Source organism: Uloborus diversus, chromosome 6 (genome assembly GCF_026930045.1).
Source record: "Uloborus diversus isolate 005 chromosome 6, Udiv.v.3.1, whole genome shotgun sequence".
Classification (NCBI taxonomy): Eukaryota; Metazoa; Arthropoda; class Arachnida; order Araneae; family Uloboridae; genus Uloborus; species Uloborus diversus.
The window spans coordinates 151,256,833-151,278,964 of record NC_072736.1 but is presented as its reverse complement, the minus strand read 5'-3'; the positions used below and the strand labels follow the sequence as shown (position 1 = coordinate 151,278,964).

General features: G+C 32.4%; 1 protein-coding gene across 3 annotated transcripts in view; it reads left to right on the top strand.

Moving 5' to 3' along the window:
• LOC129224123 (uncharacterized protein C2orf42 homolog) overlaps positions 1-21,940 on the top strand; it is a 47,127-nt gene extending 25,187 nt beyond the window's left edge. For 2 of the 3 annotated variants that reach the window (XM_054858535.1, XM_054858534.1), the window contains exons 7-11: positions 3,560-3,652; positions 4,484-4,576; positions 17,379-17,587; positions 21,287-21,449; positions 21,527-21,940. In XM_054858535.1, the coding sequence (XP_054714510.1) occupies positions 3,560-3,652; positions 4,484-4,576; positions 17,379-17,587; positions 21,287-21,449; positions 21,527-21,711 (743 nt within the window). In that variant the 3' untranslated portion in view covers positions 21,712-21,940. The remainder of the gene's footprint in view (positions 1-3,559; positions 3,653-4,483; positions 4,577-17,378; positions 17,588-21,286; positions 21,450-21,526) is intronic. The other variant, XM_054858536.1, reaches the window with a different exon arrangement.
• Positions 21,941-22,132: the final 192 nt, after the last annotated feature.

Genomic DNA, 22,132 nt, shown 5'->3' with positions numbered 1-22,132 from the left:
AAGTACAAATGTGACTCTTTTTATTGCAATATTTTCACTATCTTTCTCTCTATTTTAATTTGCTTTAGTTTCGGCGTCCCATGTATTTTTTCCACTTTGATATGGTTTTTATTGATGATACAATTTCATAAATGTGTCGACGGCCAGAAGCTATTGCATTTTTAAACCGAGAATTTTCCTAGGTTTTCAAGTAATGTTCTAAATAATTATTTTTTAAAAAATGTTTGAAACGTGCATCTTGATTGCTCATAGTTTGGTAATCTTAATGTGCAATACAGATTTCCGGGTAATTTCTAAATAATATATTAAGGTTTCTTTTTCTTTTTAGATTTTACAGAATAAACACTCGATTAGAATTTATGAATGTCGGACTTAACGTTCAAATCCAAAACGTCCATGACATTCAGAATTAACTCTAAAAATAAAAATTGTCGATTGTAGCTGAAACTGCCCCCTGTGGCCTAAGCAAAATATTCTTATTCGGCAAAACTTGTTTGATGATTCGGCAAGTTTTGGGACATTATTGCTTTTTTTTTTATTTTAGTTCCTGAATTTTCCTTCTCATGTGTGCATTGCATACCCATATTTTATTCTTCGGCAAATTGAGAACTTCTCTCAAATTGAGAATTTTCCAAAAATTTAAGTTCGGAACGTCAATAGATCAGTGTCGGCAAAATCAAATTTTGCTCATATGAATGTCGGTAAAATTGGAAATACGGTGCAATTAGCAGTTGGTGAGTTGATTATGTCTTTCAGAAGAACAGTCGTCAGTATGATGGACAAGCTATACTAGTATATACATGTTTTTGATTTTTCTTTCATTATTAAAACAAATTACTTTTTATTCAAATATTTTGAATCTAGAATCAATTGAAAAGCAAAAATGCTGACTCTATAGATGAACTTTCTGAGGGGATCGATTCTTTATTGTGTCGGCAAAATGAGCTGTCGCAAAGTAAGCAATCGGCATAGTGAGCAAATGAAAAAAATGTTCGTGTCTGCGATATGAATTCATTAGAATGAACATGACGTGCAGTCAAACATGGTATACATACCCGCACAAACTCTTCATGTTTTCTTTCATCCCGTAAATGCTTATTATTAATTATAAATCTGTGCATATGTGTATTATACATATTTAAAAAAAAAAAAAACACACTTTGTGTAGTGAATGCTGAAAGTAATGAGTCAAAAATGCCGACTCTGGTGAATTTGATGATTAGGCACTGGGCAGTGCGTATTTACGCACTCGGTAAAAGAAGCACCATGAAGATGCACGCTCAATGGAACAGTCGGCGAAAGAATGCTGAATGATCGTGTTTGCTGTACGTAGTGTGAGCAAAATGAAAATGAATGTAAATAAAGATCCTTTTCATTATTTTCTCTTGCGCAAAGTACCCAAAAAAAAGATTAGATTTGCAACTTTAAAATATGAAAATGCTAAATTTTTTTTTAAAAAATTCAATCAATAAAAGCTTTGAGGGTGAGACACCCCCTCACCCCCCCCCCTATGGCGACGGTCCTGTATAGAGCCAAAAATACACAGAAAAACATTTATCATCAATTCTTGTGTTAATTTCGTTGGAAACTGAATCTATTATTTCAGTGCAAAATCAATGTTATGTCTTTACATCATCATCAAGATTTTTGACACCTCTTCTTTTTTGCTCCTTTTTAAAATTGGTTAGGAGTAAGATTTTTTTTTTTTTTTTTGAAAAGTTTCACGCTTAGTTGAAATATATACATCTGTGTCACATTTATTTTCAGTCTCAATTGTAAATTGAATTGGGGCTTGAATAGTCCGAAAGTTAAGGTTAGCGGATTGAAGATGTTTTGATAGAGTTAAGTATTTTTCGAAAACTGTCCACAATACAAACAAAGTGAATAAATATTCAAACGAAGCCATACATGTTAATGGGCATGAGGTTTTTCACCATTGAAAGAATCGTTTTGCAAAAAAATTTTCCAGTCGTAAAATCACTGCTTTGAAATTATCGAAATAGGTTTTTATGGTTTTAGCTTGTGTCACTCCGAGATTGTGTAGTTATAGAGCCCCAAAAAAGGTATTTGTTAATGTACTTTTTTTTCAATAATAGTATGCATTTTTAAGAAGTTTCTATGAAATATGGTATGGCATTCAATAGCTGAAACATGTTTCTAGTCGAAGAAAGTGATGAACACTCATTAAATAAACATATACGTAAAATATGAGCGTAAAAGTGAATGCAAAATATCAAGGCATTTTCATGTGAAGGCCATACAGCCACAGCACTTGCACAGGCCTCTCATATTGAACATACCATTGTTACACTGGGCACACAAGTATGAAATATTTAGCTTACATGAAGAAATTTTGTCTTTAGTTGAAATTAACCATTTTTCCTCATCAGTTTTTTCCTGTTCTTGAAAGGTCGGAAAATGCTTCATAAATTTCTAAATCATCATTCAATAAAGGAAAAAACACTTGCTCTTGTCTGGGAACGTGTTGAGTTTCATCAAATAGTTACTGAGAACCAGCAAGATTAAAAAAATGAACATTGGTCTTCGATATGCATAAATTGAATTCACCCATTTTCTATCATTCTGTTCAAAAAATTTTGGGTGTGTGACCACCCCCTCTCGACCTTCCTATTTGCGGCCCCTGCTTCTAGGCTAGTAAGCGGACTTTTATATTTAGATAATGGTGCCAGACTTAAAAGTCTCAATATGTATAGCCTGGAGCAAAGGAGAGTCAGAGGGGACATGATTCAGTTTAAATTTATCAATATGAAAGATGTTAATGGGTTAAAATTTTGAACAGGAAATAGGAAAAAAGGTCATTGTTTTAATCTATTCCAATCTCAGGCTATTCAACAAATTAGGAAAAGATATTTCTTTAGTAGAGTTTTTTGTTGTTGTTAACTGTTGTGGGCATTGAAAACCGCTTAGCAGAAGAGAGGAATGAAGAAGGGGGTAGATAGCTTTAAGAGGCCATTAATCTTCATTGGGGACTAATAAACTGACTAGGACCAGCCTGCTGGTTGTCACATTTGTATTTGTAAACTAGAATATTTATGTAAGACACTAATAGTTGAAAACCTAATTTACCTGTTTTGAAGTCCTAAAGACTTTTTTTTTTTCTTATATGAATAAGTATCTAGAAAAAGAAGTCCTAAAAGCAAATTTTATTGCACTATTTTTTTTTACTTTTCCTTAACTAAACTGCTCATTCAAAATATTTTTGGTATATAATTCAATATACAGTTAAAATATGTCTTTTGAAAAAAAAAAAAAAAAGTTTCCTCAAATTACCCAGAATTCATGTCATCAGAAATCACTTCAACTCTTCTTATTATTATTTTTTTCCTAACACTTTAAATTCTTGCCTTAAATTAACTTTTTTTAGCATCATTAATTTGAAGTACAAATTCATATTTATTATATTTAGTGAAGTTTATTATGATTGTAAAAACTCTTAAATAAGTAAGCTAAAAGACAGTAGATAAAATAATAGTTTGTTTGAGTTTGTTGATATGCTAAAAATCTTAATTCTTTTTTTTTTTTTCAATTTCTATTATAGATGCGAATGTTTTACCTTTAATGCAAGAAAATAGTGTTGACAAGACCATAAAATCTATTAAAAAAGGATGCAATCAGTCAACGAAAAAGCAAAGTGAGTATTTTATCTTAGCAGTATTTTTTGTAGTAAAATTTTTAATTTAATGCTAAGTGTTGTGAAAAGGCATGATTTCTTAAAAAACACAATTTTTCGTTCGGTCCACATTGTGTGGGCTTTTCATTCTTCTTTTATGCACTGATGAAGGGGCTTGCATTTGACAGCCCTGAAACAGCTGTTTGATGAGTTTTTAACTCTATTTTAATAGTTTATTTGTACTTTATACACGTTGTTGTCGTTTTATGCATAAGTATTTAATTTTACTAATTAGACATAAAAGCTACATGTTTTAGCTAATTTTACTCTTTTATGCGTAAGTTCCTATTTTTAAGTATTTTGAAACCAGATTGCATCTACTTCTTTAAAACTTGCTTGTTTTTGTTTACTATGTGTTTCCACAGCATTTCATTAATACTGTTACGCTTACCATTATTTTTAAACCTTTTTGTATTTTATATTGTGTATTTGATGGCTTGCATGCTGGTCATTTTCCCTCGCCCACTTGTGAATGCTAATCAATTCGTATCCGAGTCGATTCAAACTTAAACCACTCCTAAAAATTATCATTAATTTTCCCCAGTGTTTATTTAGTATTTACAAAGATTTGAGAAAATAAAGCTCATTAGGCGTTGCTTTACTTTGAATTTTCTGAAACTTCACGTGTGAAGATGGCTGCAACTATGCTTTAACAAAGCACTAATTTAGACATTTCCCATGAAAAATTTATGTTTTTTCTAAAAATGTTGCATTTCGTTAGCACATACCTTGCAAACTCTTTCAGCATAAAAACATATATTATACTTATGATCTACTCTTTATGTATTTCAGATCTAGACGAAGTAACCGCATCTTTTACTTTTGAGCAGTGGCTTTCAAGTATTACTGAGAAAATCAACCAAACTATGCATTATCAGTTTAATGGTAATTTTATTTAATTGTTTAGCAATTCTCTGAATGCATTTATAGTCTACTCATTAATGCTGTGAAATTACTTTTTGCATATTAAAAGGCATTCATTATTGCTATATTGCTATCTGTATAAATTTTTATTTTCATAAAGTTTTTGAATGCTGTAAAAGAAAAGTGACCAAGTGCTTTGTGTTGGCAATCCTTTTAGAAACTTAGTTATTTTATCTGTGCATATAATTTTGAAATATTTAATGAGATAATTATACGTTTGTTTTTTCCCTTTGGGTGGGAGGATGTGCGGCTTCTAAGCTCCCCCAACAACCTGCCACTGATGATCAAGAATTTCTTAATCAATAGGGGGTCAATATTTCCTGCAATGGAGTTGTTTCCTTCAGTCAAAAGTACTACTTTTAATCACTGAAATTGATAGAATGAGTAAAAAAAAATAACATGGATCCAGAAAATATTTGCATTTTCCCAACAGTTATTTTTTAATCAATTTTTTAAAATGTCGATTTTGAAAACAAGGCTTGGTCTTTATGAAGTCACAAATGATGCAACTTGGCGCATCTTTCTACCACGGTTCCACGTTATGATAATCAAGAAGTGAATTAAATATTGCGCTCTACCCTTGCTATCAACTATATCGTTGCCAATACACGTGAGTAAAGATGCGAATTAAATATTTTGTTCTGTGAATAGCAACACTGAATGGCATTTCATCATTTGTGATGTCACACAACAGAAGCGTCAGGGCCGGATTTAGGGGAGGGCAGGCGGGGCTGTTGCCCTGGGGCCTCCACAACAAAGGGGCCCCCACAATGAAATTTTTACAAAATATCCTAACTTTCACAGATTGAAAATATCGGATATATACATATATATCAAAATATTTGGATATATATCAAATTATCGGATATTTTCGAAAATATGGTGATCTTTTCGAACCCTGATTAGGGGCCTCCACTCCTTCGTTGCCCCGGGGCCTTCAGACTTCCAAATCCGGCCCTGAGAAGCGTAAACAATGAAAGTGCACCGATTTAAGTAATTTTTAAAAATATTAAACATAAACAAATTATTTAAAAAATGGTCAGATCCTATGTTTTTAATTTAAGCATGCTCTTTCAGAAAAAAACTTTTAAAATTATTTTTTTCTGCAATATCTAAGAATTTCCTATCTCATAGTAGTTCATTATGCAATTACTAGACTTTATGAAAGATTAGATTTTGCACTCACCAATTCTTTAAACATTTGGTTACAGAAGTTAGAGCAAGAACTATATTGTTGTGTTTGTATATAAACAAAGCAACTGAGAAAAATTTATTTTCGGGCAAAAACTTTAAGTTTTATCATTTGAAACATAACTTTTAGTTTAGTTACTTAAAAACAGCATCTTTTTTTTTTTTTTTGCAATTACATTAAAGCGCTGTTATATCATGCCATGGTATAATGCCGAAATGGAAATGCTAGAGTAGTCACAATGATCACGTGATTTTAGTAAAGCTTGACTGAATATTTAATTAATGGTCTATTAGTACTGTACTTACTATATTGTATTACTGTCTGAATTTTACATTTGGTAAAATTAAGTTTCTTTATTCAAATATTATATCCATAATTGGGTTCTTGAGGACGTCAAAAGTAGTTTTTGACATGACAAGTGTATAATACTGGTTTAAATCGTCAAAACTTGAACAAGTGATTACCGAAGAAACATGTAAGCTAGCAATATTTGTCATTTATCATGCTAAAGTTTTTATTTTAATGTTAGTCATTCGCAGAGCTTAAAAAAAATTGTTTCTGAAAATCAAGGTAAAATGATAGGTTTCAAATTTTAGATTAATATTTAAACCATATGCAAAATATTTTGTAGTTTTCTTTTCTTTCTTTTTTTAATGTTGAATGTGGGCCTTCTTGACTTGAACTAATACAAAATTTTTTAAAAAAGGATATTTACCTAGAAAGCTAGTAAGAAGAAAAGTTATTAATTCACACGCTGAATACTTAGACATTCAAAAACATTTAGTGATTCCATCATGCCGTATTCCAAAGTTGTTGACTAAACTAAATTTTCAGTTAATAATCCACGTATTCAAATAAACTAAATTGCTTCAACTAAATGTCCTAATCTGTTTTAGTGAGTAAAAGGAAAGAAGGGCATCTTCTCAGTTTTTTCTTGATTCATATGGGTTCTTCTGCCTGAAAGTGTAACTTTTGAACGAAAATATTTTTCAATTTCAAAACCTTTTGTTTTCTTTTTACTTTCTTTTACAAAAAAGGAAGTATTGTATTCGCGAAAAAATTTAGGCTCTAGGGCTCGACCGATGGCATTTTTTGGCCAATGGGCCGATGCCGATTGTTGGCCGATTGTTCAAAGATGGCCGATGGCCGATTGTTTTCCTCCAAATGGCCGATTGCCGATGGCAAAAAAAAAATCAAACAGAAATAAATTGATAAAATTGTCAGGGATTTAAAGGATCATTGATTCATTTCACTTTACTTCCTTTCTACGAATAAAGAATTGTAATCACAAAAAAAAAGTCAGATTTTGACCTAAATTTCTATTTTACTATCACCAAATTTATACTTCACAAGTTTTTTCGGCACATCTGTACATACATATGTACCTAAGAACATATAGATAACCAAATATCCATTTTGAACGCCTCCTCAGTTAATTATCGCAAGTTCTCTTGTGATGTCTTCATGCGCGTAAACTTGCGTCACTCAAAAACGTTATGAAATAGTAAATTGAAAACTCATACGTACGTAGTATGATCTAAAATTTCGAGGTCAAGTTGTATAAAACCTTACCCTGAATAGTTCACATTACCAAAGCATATATCTATCTACAAAATAGTCACCTTGAACGATTATGCACTTCTGCCAACGTTCGTATAGCTTTTAGAAACACTCCTGGAAGACATTTTTCGCAAATTCCTGTAAGGCCTCTTGCGCTGCTGCTTTAACTTCATCGTGGGGAAGAAGGCGACTTTCATGTTGAGGATGCACGGTTCGATTGGTCAATTCTCTGATATGACAAACAAATAACATAACGTTTCGTCGGACTTAGCTCCGTGTGACTTTTACCTGTTCCCAGCAAAAAAACATTTGCATAGACGCCGCTTTTTTCCGTCAGGAGAAGATGGAGCTGCATCATAGAAGGTAGCGAAAAATGGCTTCCAGGAGTGTTTCCAAAAGTTATATGAACACTGGCAGAAGTACCCTTAAGGGGGGTCCCTTAAGGGGACCTTTTGAAGGTGGATGTGCTTCGGTAATGTGAACTATTCTGGGTAAGATTTTATACAGCTTGTCCCCGAACTTTTGCATCGTACTACGTACAATCTGTATGGGGTGTAGTTACGCTTCTCCTTTTTTGACTGCTGTATGATGAAAGAGAAAGAGCAATAGCCAAAAAAAGAAGGAAGAAAAACAAAGAGACTGTTTAATAACCAATTGATTTGTTTTTTTTTTAATTGAGCATATAACTAAGATTTCAGTAATGTTGTAATAATGTATGGATTTAGGTACACTAAACATAGTTAAAAAAAGTTAAATTACGTTGTTTAATCATTCAAAAAAAAAAAAAAATTAAGAATAGAACTATGAAACGGTCAACAAATTATGCAATTAAAGTGGAAAGATTGCACGTAGACATTTTTTAGTCATCAAATTAAACAAAAAAGGTAACAGATAAATTACAATATTAAATCAAAATAGTAATATTTTTATACTTATTTAAAACTAGCTGACCCGGCGAACTTTGTTCCGCCTTAATGGCAATAAATAAGCAGATTGTGTGTTTTTTTTTTTTTTTTTTGGAAAAAATACAAAAAAAAAAAAATTAAATAACTACATTAATCATTCATTATTATTTCTGTATTTTAGTACATAGGTTGCTCTTCACTTAAGTACCTTGTGATACACGACATTTTTTGTTTTATTATCAGGCGCAAAAACAAACAACGCAGATGGTCTTCCGACCCGTGAACATGCCACGTATAATTGACCATGTGAAAAACATGAATGTTCTAGATTTAAACCACAAACTTTTAAGGATTGGCCTTGTGATTTGTTGATGGTCATGGCAAATGCAAGACGTATCGGAAATTGAAGTCTTTTAAATTCAAACGGCATATCGGTTGGGATCATCGGGATCCTCGGAATGAGAACTTCCTCACCTTTGAATTTTCCTATCATTATCGTAGCGTAAATTACATTGTTCATCAATTTACTAACCACCAAACGCGTACCGTTGCACAGTTTTGGTTGGTTTATGTTTCGAAGCATGATTACTACGGAGCCAACCTTTAGGCGTAAATTGTGCGGTGGTAAGCCAGGCACGTCCAAAGAGTTTAAAAATTCAATTGGATAGTTGGTGGCTTCATCTTCATTTGTGACGCAGTCAATAGATTTGAATGAATGCATTGTTCCAATGATCTTATTTTGAATTATGTAGTTCAGGTCATCTACATCTTTATTCTTAGCCGCTAAAATTGCTCGCTCACTCAACCATTCATTATTTTTGTAGTTAGAAATAATATTTGGAAATACATTGTTGATAAGTTCGTCTTTTGATGAGACAAAATTACAGAAATTATTTGGAAATGATATTAATCCGCTCGATTCATTCAGGTACTTGACCATTACCGATAGTCAGCAATTGCTCCGGGAAATCTTCAGCAGATGTATCATTAAGCAATGTAACTCTCATGTTTGTTGTCAGCTGCAGTTTCTTCACATAGCGCCATAGATTTGACGATTTGAGGCAAGCGTTTATTTCATCGGCAGCCGTAGATCTTGGAATTACTGGCAGTATTTGGCGGAAATCGCCAGACAGTAAAATCATTGCTCCTCCAAAACATCTCGAGTCATTGCGTAAATCTTTTAATGTTCGGTTAAGTGCTTCTAATGCATGTTTATGCGCCATTGTGCATTCATTACAGATGATGATTTTCGATGCCGCTAAAACTTTGGCCATTGCTGAGTGTTTTGCAATATTACACGTTGGTTCTTCAATAGTTTGAAGATTTAACGGTAATTTGAATGCTGAATGAGCCGTACGGCATCCTTCTAACAATGTGGCTGCTATTCCAGAAGAAGCAACTGCAACCGCTATGTTGGATCTCGCCCGAACAGTTGCTAAAACTAATGACATAAGGAATGTCTTGCCAGTTCCACCAGGGGCATCTAGGAAATATAAACCACCATTTTCATCAGCGATTGTCTTCATTAAAGTATCATAAACTTCCTTTTGTTGGTAATTCAACAGGTGTACATTCCTTTGAACTACTAAATCTAATTCCTGGTGATCATATTTACGTTCCCGTTCCAATTCTCGATTAAATGCGTCATTCATTTCACGATTTGGCGCTGGCATTCCTAACCTGATTAATAAATTACCGCACATGAGGTAACACATATCTTCGATCAAGAGTAAAGCACGATTATGTATCTCCTCATTCATCTCAATATCGTGATTTCTGGAACTGACACGACTTTGATGTAAAATATCTTCTGACATACTATCCTTGTATTTGTGCCACAGGTTACATGGGTTTGATGGAAAACATGTCGAAATTATGATAGCGAATAATGTGCGTATCTGACTTGGAGATGCAGAGATAATGGCTTCAGCGATGGTCGTATCCCAATGGGTATCGTTTTCTAATAAGTTCAATTCTTCACATGCAGCACGATATGTTGGGAATATTACACCATTAACAGTTCGTAGTGTCTCAAATGAAGTTGGCCCACGCACATTTACCAGCAACAACCGCAAATAGAAACATTCATCATTCTTTGGATGAACTGTATACATACGACCAAGAGCATCAGTAGAACGCACATCTGGATACCCAGGAACCGCATCACCTTGCTTCCGTCTTTGAAAATTCTTGGATGAAGCATTCCAAGTATAATAACGTGGCATCTCCGAGTAAAGCAAAGTTCGCTTTGGCAGATTGCAAAAAAACTGGTCAATGTAGTTGCTGGAGGTGTTTCAGCACGTTGCGTAGCATTCGAAGCCGTGAAATATACTCGTTGACCATTCTCCAGATGCACCGCCAAATGTATAACAGTAGGATGACGTTCGTGAATTGGAAATGCGAATATACGCCAAATCGCTTCATTACAGTTCACATAACGACCAACTTGATAGCGTGAAATTTCATCGTTGGTATTTGAGGATTGCAATCCAAAAACCGCCATATCACTGCCTTTCGTGACATATTTGCAAATATATTTTATTGACTTAACTGAATTGCAGTATTCAACGTTGCAATGTGTCTTGAACGTTTTAGAAATAAGTGGCGAATATGGAACAATCCAACTGTTGTCGACAACGAAATCCATTCATTTCACTTTCGTTGTGACAGTTCGACCGTTGTCATCTGGTGATCGACGCCGATACAGCGGATACCCATCGTTGCCAGTGACAGTCTCCGCCGTTAATTTCCGTGGATATCGTTTAGAGCACTTTCCATCGACCATGCAAGGTGATTGGGGATTGATGGTACCACACGGTCCATGAATCATATTAGTAGTAACAACATCATGTAGGTCTGGATCGACTTCATGATCAGGAATCTCGGCACATATGATATCATCTATTTGGTCAGGCTGAATTTTTTCCACTAACCAAATAAGAATGTGTGCGTGCGGCAGGCCTCGCTTTTGCCATTCGATTGAATACATCCAGCATCGAGTATCTCCAAAGACGCGTTGTTTAACAATAAAGTTCATCAGGGACCGAATTTTTTGCCTGAATATACGTGCTGTGATCTATCATTTGATGTTTGTCCGGGAAGCAGCAATTGAGTAATTTCTATCCATTTTGGATTACAGGTAAAAGTAATAAAGAGATCTGGCCGGCCGTAATGACGAACATATGACATTGCATCTTGTGCATATTCATGCATATGACGTGGGCTACCAATGTACGTCGCCGGCAGAATAGTTAATCGACCAATATTAGCTGCATTTCCTTCAGTACTAACTGCATCACGTAAATGGACGTACTCCTCAGAACGCAGTTTGGCTTGGTTCAACCTAATAAATGTTAAACGTTCCGTTTCTATTTTTACATACATGTCAACGCAATACTGCTGAAACAATCGACGAAACCGCAGCAAATAGTTGTCAGCATTTTGACGAATCATCAAACGATATGCATAATAATTCATTGAGCTAACTTTCTTTGTAGTTTCTTCACCTGAAATTCAAAATTTGATAATTAACCATTTCAAAGACAAATAATACAGACATTAACCATTATTAAGATACTGATACTTTACCATTCAATGGATTTATCATTTTAATATTAAAATAATATCCATCTTCTCCTTGCCAAAACATCAGTGGGTATTGCAATGCGTCATATGATCGATGAGTTTCAGATATTTGTTGCAGTTGCCCAGTATCGCGACGTGTAAGCACAATATCGCGTTTTTCCAATTGTTCACCAACAATCAGGATGGCAACTTCGTCTGCTGTTGGAGCATTAAATGTGCGTTCGTGTGTTCCAGATGGTCGTTTATCTGCTTTGATGACAACTTTATAGTCATCATTTGGCATTTGCTCTAAAGCACTCTTAAACAACCTGACCAACGCATGATGTTCATGAAGCAGACACTGCAAGTCTTGAATAATTGCTCGCTTCATTCCTGCATTGATCCCTAGGCGTCGATCAAGTTGTTCTTCCACGTTGCCCATGAAATATATTTGTAAAAATTTATTCTGTGTATCTTCGAAAGGTAGTAATGATCCAATTCGATGGTGAATCTGTCCTTGTATCTACAAAATAAAAACCAGACAGTATTAACTGGGTTATAAACACTTTTTCTGTGGGAGAGTCGAGTTCAGTATTAGCAAATATAATACATACCAATAGATAAAGTAAGTTATTCTTTAACTACATTCTATGTAAGTACAAAAATAAATACCTTAAATGTCGGATTAAATCCTCCTTCTTCGATAATGTCTGCCCCAAATGACGTCATTTGGAAACAACTATTGTATTTTCGAGTATTTGCAAGAAAGTGGCGTGATTCTTGTGTTTCGCCACAAAGCAATGAATACAATGGCTCATGTGGCGGAGTCAACACTGGCAATTTCACTTTACCATTAAGGCAGCATAATCCAGGCGTTTCTCCGGAAAACTTTAATGCACCACAATACTCGCAAACAACGTCCATTTGCCCAATGCAAACGCTAGGATGCAAGCTGTAATCATTGCTGCAATCGTATCGAAACGCTGCTCGATTCAAATCAGCTAAATATCTTGTTCTGCGTCGCAAATTATCTATTTGTTGCCTTCTGTTGTTCGCTCGACGATTCTGCATTGCCAACCGAGCTGTTTCACGGGCTGCTTCACTTTGCTCTCGTGATTGAGAAGCACGAAGTCGAGCCATACTATCGCGGCGCTGTTCACGTGCAATTTCTTGTTCTTCTTCAGTCCTTTCATTTGCAGTATTTTGTATTCTTCTTGCATTACGGCTTTGTCGGGAAAGATTCGATCGTCTTGGTCGCGGCATTATTAATTAAACTTCACTTCACTTCAATCCACTTGTTAATTATTTATTTAATAGAAATAGTTTTAATATTGATTTCTTACAAATATCAAATTGTCATCCATACGTCAATACATAGCTGTCATTTTACGTCAATTACATAGCTGTCATTTGCGTTTTGTTATTCCAAGTCTGATTCTTTTTTGTTATACCACGTTTTATAGTGACTGACGTTTCATGTCAAGTCACACGGGAACGCTGTAGAACGGGATAAAAAGTATCCTATGTCCATCTCCTGGCTCTAAGCTACCTCCCTACCAATTTTCAGCCGAATCTGTTCTGCCGTTCTTGAGTTATAAGTGGTGTAACTAACACGACTTTCTTTTATATATATAGATTTATGAATAGAAAAGTTTGCATTTTTCATAAAAGCTATAACAGTGACATACATTTTGCTGGAAAAAAAAATAGCCATGAAAAGAGCAAGGTTCTTAAAACGCAGGTACAATAAACAAACTCAATATTTACACCAAGTTAATAACTGAATACATATACTACTTGATCTGATATACCTGCCTTGCCTTCAAAATTCGAGTTGAACCGAACCATTGCTTCGGTCACTCGTCTGGTCATTGCTAATTCTATATTAGCTACCAGTTTGTTTGGCACTCTTGGCTTCCTTAAGAGGTTTTCCATCTCCAGCTCAGTCACTTTCCTATGCCGGGCTGATGAGTGATAATAAGCACGAAACTGCAGTCGGCTGGAAATGACTGAGCTGGCGGTGTATTTCACGTACTTGATCTGATGTTTGCACACATAGTATTGGACAATTTGATTGTTTCACGTAGACTACTAGTGGGGCCTAGTTGTGCACCTCCCTTTTTTGGTTGCATTTGGATGTTCCAAAGGGGGTCTTTTGGGGGGAAATTAATTTAAATTTCAATGCAAACTCAAGTGATGATATAATTATGCAAACACTTGGCAATATATCGCCAAGTTTGTGGTCGCCAAGCGATTTTTTTTTTTTTTAAATCTGGTTTTATTTGGCCATTGTTGTTGATATTTAGAGAGTTAACTATTGAATCACATTAAAATTGCCAATAATGGGGAAATAACTAAATAATAACTTTAAATTGGTGTAAAAGGAAGTCTTGTGATGCACACATCAGCTTGTTTTTTTTTTTTTTTTTTTTTTTTTTTTTTTTTACATTGACACCCACTAGAAATCAGCATAAACAATGGCCCAACTAAATTCCAATTATTTTACTCATAAATAAAAATAACAGAAAAATTGTTCACGGAAATAAAAAAGAAAGAAAAACTTTTAGTGTTTGAAAATAGAGGCCAATTTAATATTAAAGTAGTAATTTGGTTAATTGTGCAAAAAATGAACTATTTTAATGATTAAGAGAGCTTAATATTAGATTCACACTAATTAAAGTACGACTTAAATTTTAGTTATGCTTTTAGTTCAAATTTGTGGTAAAAAACGGTATAGCATTACCAAATTAGTAAATTTGAGAATATACTGGCAATTTATAATTTTGGTATAATGCCTAATATTGATGTATTTCCCTTAAATCAGTTATTCTCACCTCAAAAACAATGACACTTATAAGATTTGTTATGGAGGTGAGATTCACGAAGGTGGGGAATTTCTCATAAATATAGGCCTAATGGATACATTTTTCAGGGAATTTTTTTTTTCTTCATTGCCATAATCTGCACAAGTTTAGCATATGAAAACTGTACACTTTTTTTTTACATTAAGTTACATCCCAGAAATTCAAATTCACAGAGATGAGAATCTTCTTGATTTTCAACAAAAATCTCACAACTTCTTTATGGCTGGAAATAAACAAGGGGGCTCCCTTGTTTCATGAGAAATGTAATGTAATTACTGCTATCTGTTAATGAGCAATGGCATTTTGTGTGATGTAGTTCCTTATCCTGCTAAAACGAACTAAAACCCAATATTTTAAAAAAAATCAACGTACTTAAAAAGTGAGTATTTGAGATACTTGTGAAAGAATAAATAAATAAATGTATACAGTCGGACCTCGATATAAGGTCACCCCTCAGGACTTCCCGAAACTTACCTTATAAGCGGGGTGACCTTATAACCGATTCATGTAATATTTATTGATAAATAAACATTTACATTCATTAATTCTTTTTTAAAATTAATACGTTCAAAAATATCAGAAATTAGGTTAAAATAGTTTAGTAGATTTGAACCAATTAAAACTTTTGGAATCATTAAGAAATTTTAAAATATTTTTTTAGAACTTTTATTTAGAGTAAAGTTGCAGAGAACTGATGTGCAACTTACCTCACTTAAAACTATCATTAACACTGGACAAATTGGTTTTTTGTTTAGTTTAAGCCCAATGGTTTCTAATTGTTTTCTGAAAATTTTCCACGGCTTCTCACGACTGATAAAAAGTGCAATATTTACACTCTGAGTGCCCTCTTTATTGCTTCATATTTTAGTGTCACTGTTGTAGCAGTCACCTTCTACTGCATTCGGTGCACTGCATACTACGTTAATAAAAATAAGACATTTCACTTTTTAAGGATTGTATATCGCGGAAAATTCTTGGAAGTGAATCAATTAAGCACTAAAATCATTTAAAGAACTAAGACAAAAGTGACCTTATAAGCGAATAATGTATTTTGACCTGACTATATATCCGATAAGACATAACATAGAATTCCTATTCAGTGAGCCGGGACTTAAGAAAAGTGACCTTATATGGGAGGTGACCTTATATCGAGGTCTCACTCTATATATATATATATATATATATATAGTTACTTTTAATTGAACAAGTTATTAAGCAACATAAACAGTCACACCAGGTGTGTGACATGCCACGTAAGTGAGAATTCACATGTTGTGAACCAAAAATATATTAAAATAAAAATTATTATTAAAAAATTGCTGGCAGGGTCAAGTATTTTTCATGAAATTAAAAAACATTGTTAAGTGAATTGTGCCTTAAAGGTTTTATTCTGTAAAAGGTGTGTGACTGAAAAGTTATACTTTTTGAAGAATGACCCATATCTGCTTTTCAGTTATGTTGCTACATAGCTCTAAACCTTTTATTCTTGATGCTACCATCCCTGTAAACAACAGCATTGACTTTATCTGCATTTTACCTATGTCTTATATTTACTGATTGTATATAATGGGTGTTAAGGAAGCTCATTACATTAATTTATTTCAAGATTAAGTTATCTTAATCACTTAATGCACTGCTTTATTTTCAGCACTCTTAGAAGGAGCTATCATTTATTACTATCAAATAAATTTTGCTTCACAAACATGAGGTTTTTGAAATTTTTGACAAGGAGGTTTTTGATGTGGCAGTTGAAACCATGGTATATACTGTCAAAATCCTGACAACCCTGGTTATAAAAACGGGAAATAAAGCATTTCCACCAGGTTTCGCCGATATATATTAGTCGTTACATATCATGATATATATCATGATATATATCCAATATTTATTTTGAAAATATCATGATATTTTGTTATTTTCGATATTTCTTTTTTCAACTATGATATTTTCAATATAAAAAGTATGTTAATCATAATAATTTTGTTTATTTATAATTAAAAATAACCAAAAAGATATTAAATGTATTTTGTAGTGTATAATATATCATTGATATAACAAAGTAAAATAATATTCCTTTTTTACTTTTGTTTTATATTCATAAAATTATTAGTAATGTAACATATTTTAATTTGTATTAAAAGTGCCTAGTTAAATTTTAAACATTGCTCAGAAAGAAAAGAAAATGTCTTATGAATGTGCATCGCCTAATTCATATTATTTATTTATGAATCATGTAACTAAAAATAGCTAACAGAAGAAAAATGAGTACAACAGCTAATGTTAAATTAACTCCATTAAAATTGATAGAAATGTAAACTGAAATATTAGATATAAATAATGGAAGAAACCTTATTTTTAAGTTTACATATTGTAATTATAAAATAAGAAATTAAAGAGTGATTTAAAGATGCATTTACTATTTTGAAGACTTTAGTTTGTGCTAATTGAAAATATTGGATATATATCAAAATATCCGATATATATCAAAATATCGGATATTTTCGAAAATATTATGATATTTTCAAACCCTGATTTCCACCAACCCCATGGTATAACGGGGTTCTTTTACATTTCAAGATGACTCACCTAACGCACTTTTCCTTTGTTCTTGATATGATATGCTGTGAAATTTGAATAGCGTAATACTAATAGTAATTTAATTTTTCCACATTTTTAAGGCAATCCTGATCCATTAATATTTCAAGCCCCACAAGTGTTTTTTGAGGTACTTCAGCAGAGGATATCAGCAGGCTCGAAGAAAAAACGTCTTCCGAATTCTGTTGTTGCTTTCACAAGAAAAGACAGTTTGCCTTTGGGTGTATTTTCTAAGTACACATGGCACATAACAAATATCCTTCATTTAAAGCAAATATTTGACACGCCTGAAGTAAGTAAACATTTTACCCACTTCTATTAGTAGTAGTATTAAATATGAAAAAATCTAGTTTTATAAAAAATATTTTTTAGAAGAGGATTTATGAATATTAGTCTAGTTTATTGTCTGTTTAATTCATTATCTTTATTTAACTTTTTTCTTTTCATTGTAATCATGTTTTCGCTCAATTAGAGATGTAAAATATCTGGGTATTTTACAGCAGCTGGAAAAAAAATCTGCAAAAATCGACTTTTAACACTAGAATTACGGCAGTTTTTGAATACATAGAAATACGGCGGGGGTCATTTAACCCCCGCTAAAGAAATCGGCGTAGTTTCCTACAAAATGTCATATATTTTTTTTAATGAAGTTAAAATAAACTAATTGAAATAATTACTATTTGTTTTGAGGATAGAGAAGTTTTAAATACATATAATAAAATATTTAAAAAATATTTTTTAAAAAATGAGATTGAAATATTTAGCGTTGTTTTGGTTTCATTAAGAACATTTTAGAAATCTACAATAAATTAAGTGAATAATTTATCAAATTTTGCAGAAAACAGTTTTGAACCCAAATATTTAAGTAGATTAATGGTATTTTATTTATTTATTTATTTTTTTACTACAATTGAAAATAACAAGTAATTGTATTTACAAGGTTTTTCATTTGTGCAGCAATTTTCGCACAAGCTTATAATTATAAATTTCTATGTACAAAATCGACATACAGATATCTTACAGTGGTACAAAGCTATTTTTTTTACCCTTACATTCCTTTGTTTGACATTTCTTTCTTTTCTTTTCTTTTACTCCACTGAATCTTGCACTTATATGAATTTACTTACAGCTAGAACAAGTTTGTTTATTACTTGGTATACATTCCTTTCTGAGTTCTCCTTCTGCTAAACGTAATTAAAAATTCCTTCCTCTGATACTTTTTTTTTTTTTTTTTGTACCTGTCCTGAACAAAATTTAGGCATTTATAGCTGCTGAGTCCAAAATATTGTGGAAGATATATAGTATACTGGCCAGAGGCACATGAGGAAATTTCAGGGAGTATTTCCTTCTCATTTGATCTAGAGCGTCTAGTTCTTGCAGCATTTTTACAATTTCGTCTTGCCTTAGCCCTCTTTTACATAACAATAATGTGCTTTTTCAAAATTAAAAAGTCATGTAAATAAAACAAACTTTTTTATCAAAAATGAACAAAAAACAAATCATCTAGCAGAACCTACAATCATTCATCTATGCCTAATATCTTTTCACTGTTCTCTTTCCTTTAGAAAGTATAATTGCAGCATTACAAACCACATGACAGGCAGGTTTTATGTTATGTAGACACCCTTTTATATTATTTTTTGTTCGTTGCTTAGTTGGCAAAAAATAAAAAATATAGCTTACAAAACAAAAATATATCGCAATGAAATGCATTGGCATTTCTTTTTTCTCAAAGGGGTCAAAATGACACCTCCCGTAATTCTAGTGTTAATTAAAAACGTGTTTAATAGCCATGTTTTTTATGAAAACATTTTTAAAAAAATGCTTCTATGGATTGCATATATCTTTAAATATTTATGTTATTTCTTTTTTCTAACAGAAATATGCATGAAACTTTTATTATTGAAAACAATTAGTCAATTTAGAATTGGACCATTAATTTTAAGTATGATGTTATTTTTGCAAATTATTAAATCGAATGCCTTGTCAATTTTGCGTTTTTTTTTTTTTTTTTGGCAAAATGTGAGATTTTACTGTAAGCTGAATTTTTTCATCTTCTTAATTAAGTTTGTTACACACACATATCTATACTAATATTATAAAACGAGAGGGTGGATTTTTGTGTGTTTATATGTTTGAGGTAATCTCCGGAACCACTGCACCTATTTGAAAAATCTCTTTGCTATATGAAAGGTGCTTTCTTACTGAGTGACATAGGCTATAAATTATGCATATATGTCTTTATACTATTTTTTAGGCGGAAGTAATTTGCATTTTTAGCTCGAATTTTTTTAGACTTTGCTAAAATTTAGGTATTACTTTCTTCATTAAATCTATCAATAAAAAGTGAAGGAATTGTCCCAGATCTTCAAAGGAAAAAAGTTACAAGTGTTTTTAAATCAAGTTCGAAAAATGTCATTTTGAATTCAGGTTGTCAGCCGTTTTATTTTCGTGTTTCCACGGTTACACTTTTTGAATCCATCGTTTCTTTCCTTATTTTGCATTTAATTTCTTAAACTTATTTTATTTCGTGTTTCAAGGTTACGCTTTTAAAATCCATCTTTCGCATTTTAATTTCTTAAAAGTATTTTAATATCTGTCGTCATTGTTTGGAAGGGTAATTTTGCATGGTGTATTTTTTTTTCCCATTTATTTAAGCCTGATTGTTGAATATATGTCACTTGACACAATTTTCATTCTCAATGTAGACCGGGCAAAGCCGGGCAACGCAGCTCTTAATATATAAAGATTTGAAAGCTACTGTTAACGTGATTTTATACTTTTTTGTTTGTTTGGAAAAAAAATTTATTATTGCCAAAGAAAAATCATCCACTTCACTCGCAAAAGGGCTGGGTTCCGGTAGGTGGCCGCTTGGCGTGTTAGGCGCTGAGCAGTTCAGTCTAGGGTTATTGTTTTAAGGCAACTGTTAATGTAATTCATCGTTTGGCGATTTGTTTTGAAAGAAAAAAAACTTTTGATTTGTTTTTATCCGAGTGAAATGTACGACATTTTCTTTTTTTTTTAAAGAAAAATGATCATTTCACATCAGAGGGGGAGGGGGCGTCAGATTTTTTTTATTCAACGGACTTCCATTAAATTTTTAGCACGGGCATCGCTATGGGGGTACTACTAGTTTATATATATATGTACAATACAATAAAACAAATAAAAGTAGAAAAGAGGGGGAAAAAAACACAATTTTAACTTTAAAATGCGCAAAGCAGCAATTACAAAAGTTAAGTACAATAATGACAAGTAACAAAAAAGGAATTAAACATTTTTAAAAAAGGGGGAGGAATTTAAAAAAAAAATAATTATAAACAAAGCCAAGGAAAAAGAAACGTTGCTTTGAGATTGAACTCATCAGCATTGGAAATCTCAAAGTATTAAGTACCAGAACTACAAAGCAACATCAAATGGAGAGTTCGGCAATGCACTACAAAATCCAAAACAATGCATACTTTGAAGTTGCAGCCAAATTTTAAAAAGATATAAAATTAGTAAAGAATGTAATGAATATACAAATGCCTGGTGTGGAAATAATCATTTACCATCTGGCAAAAAAAAAAAAAAAATCACGAAAATTATATTTAAAAAAATAAATCAGTAGAAGGCATTGTGTATATTCATTACAAATATAGCAAATATTACTTTGGTCTACAGGGAAAGTATATTATCTTACACCTTTACTTATCTAAGTTGGTGTTTTCATGTAAGATATAAAAGACAATAAAAAAGTATTTAAACAATAAAAACATTGGAATGTAAATATTATAAATTTCTGAATACATAATTTTGAGCTTGAAATTTCAAATTTTTTCCAAGTGGAAAGAAAACTGGTTTTTTTTCCCGATGATTTCCATCTTTAAGCACAAAGCATTTTTGATCATTTTTTATTTAATTCTTGATTGTTGTTTGAGCAATACCGAAATTCCATTCTTTTGAAACTCTTAGTATATAGTAAATATCTACATATTTTGCTGAATTTCAGATTTCTTTGGAAGTTACTCGCAGTTTCATTGAAAACAGAGATGGAACATATATACCCTACGAACCAATTCAAAATGACAAAGTGGAACTAGCAGAGAATTTCCGGAAAACACTCAACAACCTTTTCATAAAACCCCTGGAATTGAAAACATATCTGAAAGTTGGTAAGTGTTCAATTTGAATTTGATATAATACTTGTACAGCAATAATGGAAAGTTCAATTTCGCCTTAAATTTCTTAGGAACGATGAACCAAGATCAGAAACAACCAATACCATTTATTGTTGAATGGATTCCTGATATACTTCCCAAATCTCACATTGGTGAACTCAGAATTAAATTCGAGTATGGCCACCAGCGAAATGGTATGATCGAAAACCGAGGCGAAGCTCCTAGTCCGAGAGAATCTCAAAGTACACAAACATGAAAACTGTGATAAACTATTTTAAACGTGGTGTACAACTGTATCTATAGAAATTACACTAATTTTAGACTGATTTGTGCTAATTAAAGCTTTTGTTAAGTGTTTAATGAAATCAAAGTAGAGTTCCCACATATTTAAATATATATACATATGTATTTTAGGCAATAAACTTTTTTTACCTCCAGAAATTGGTTTCTGTATTTTAAACAAAGTTAATGTTGATAGTCTGATTTGAATATCACTAATTATATTTTTGTTACTTGTATCAAATACAATTACTGTTCAATATAATTGTCTCGAAAAAAATGTCAGCTGTATGTTGATTAAGTGATCTTCTGAGTTTATGAAATCATTTCTGTCTAAAAAAATGTCAGTATATTCTGCTTTTCTATGCAAAGGCCATACCTCGGTTCTTAAAACAATC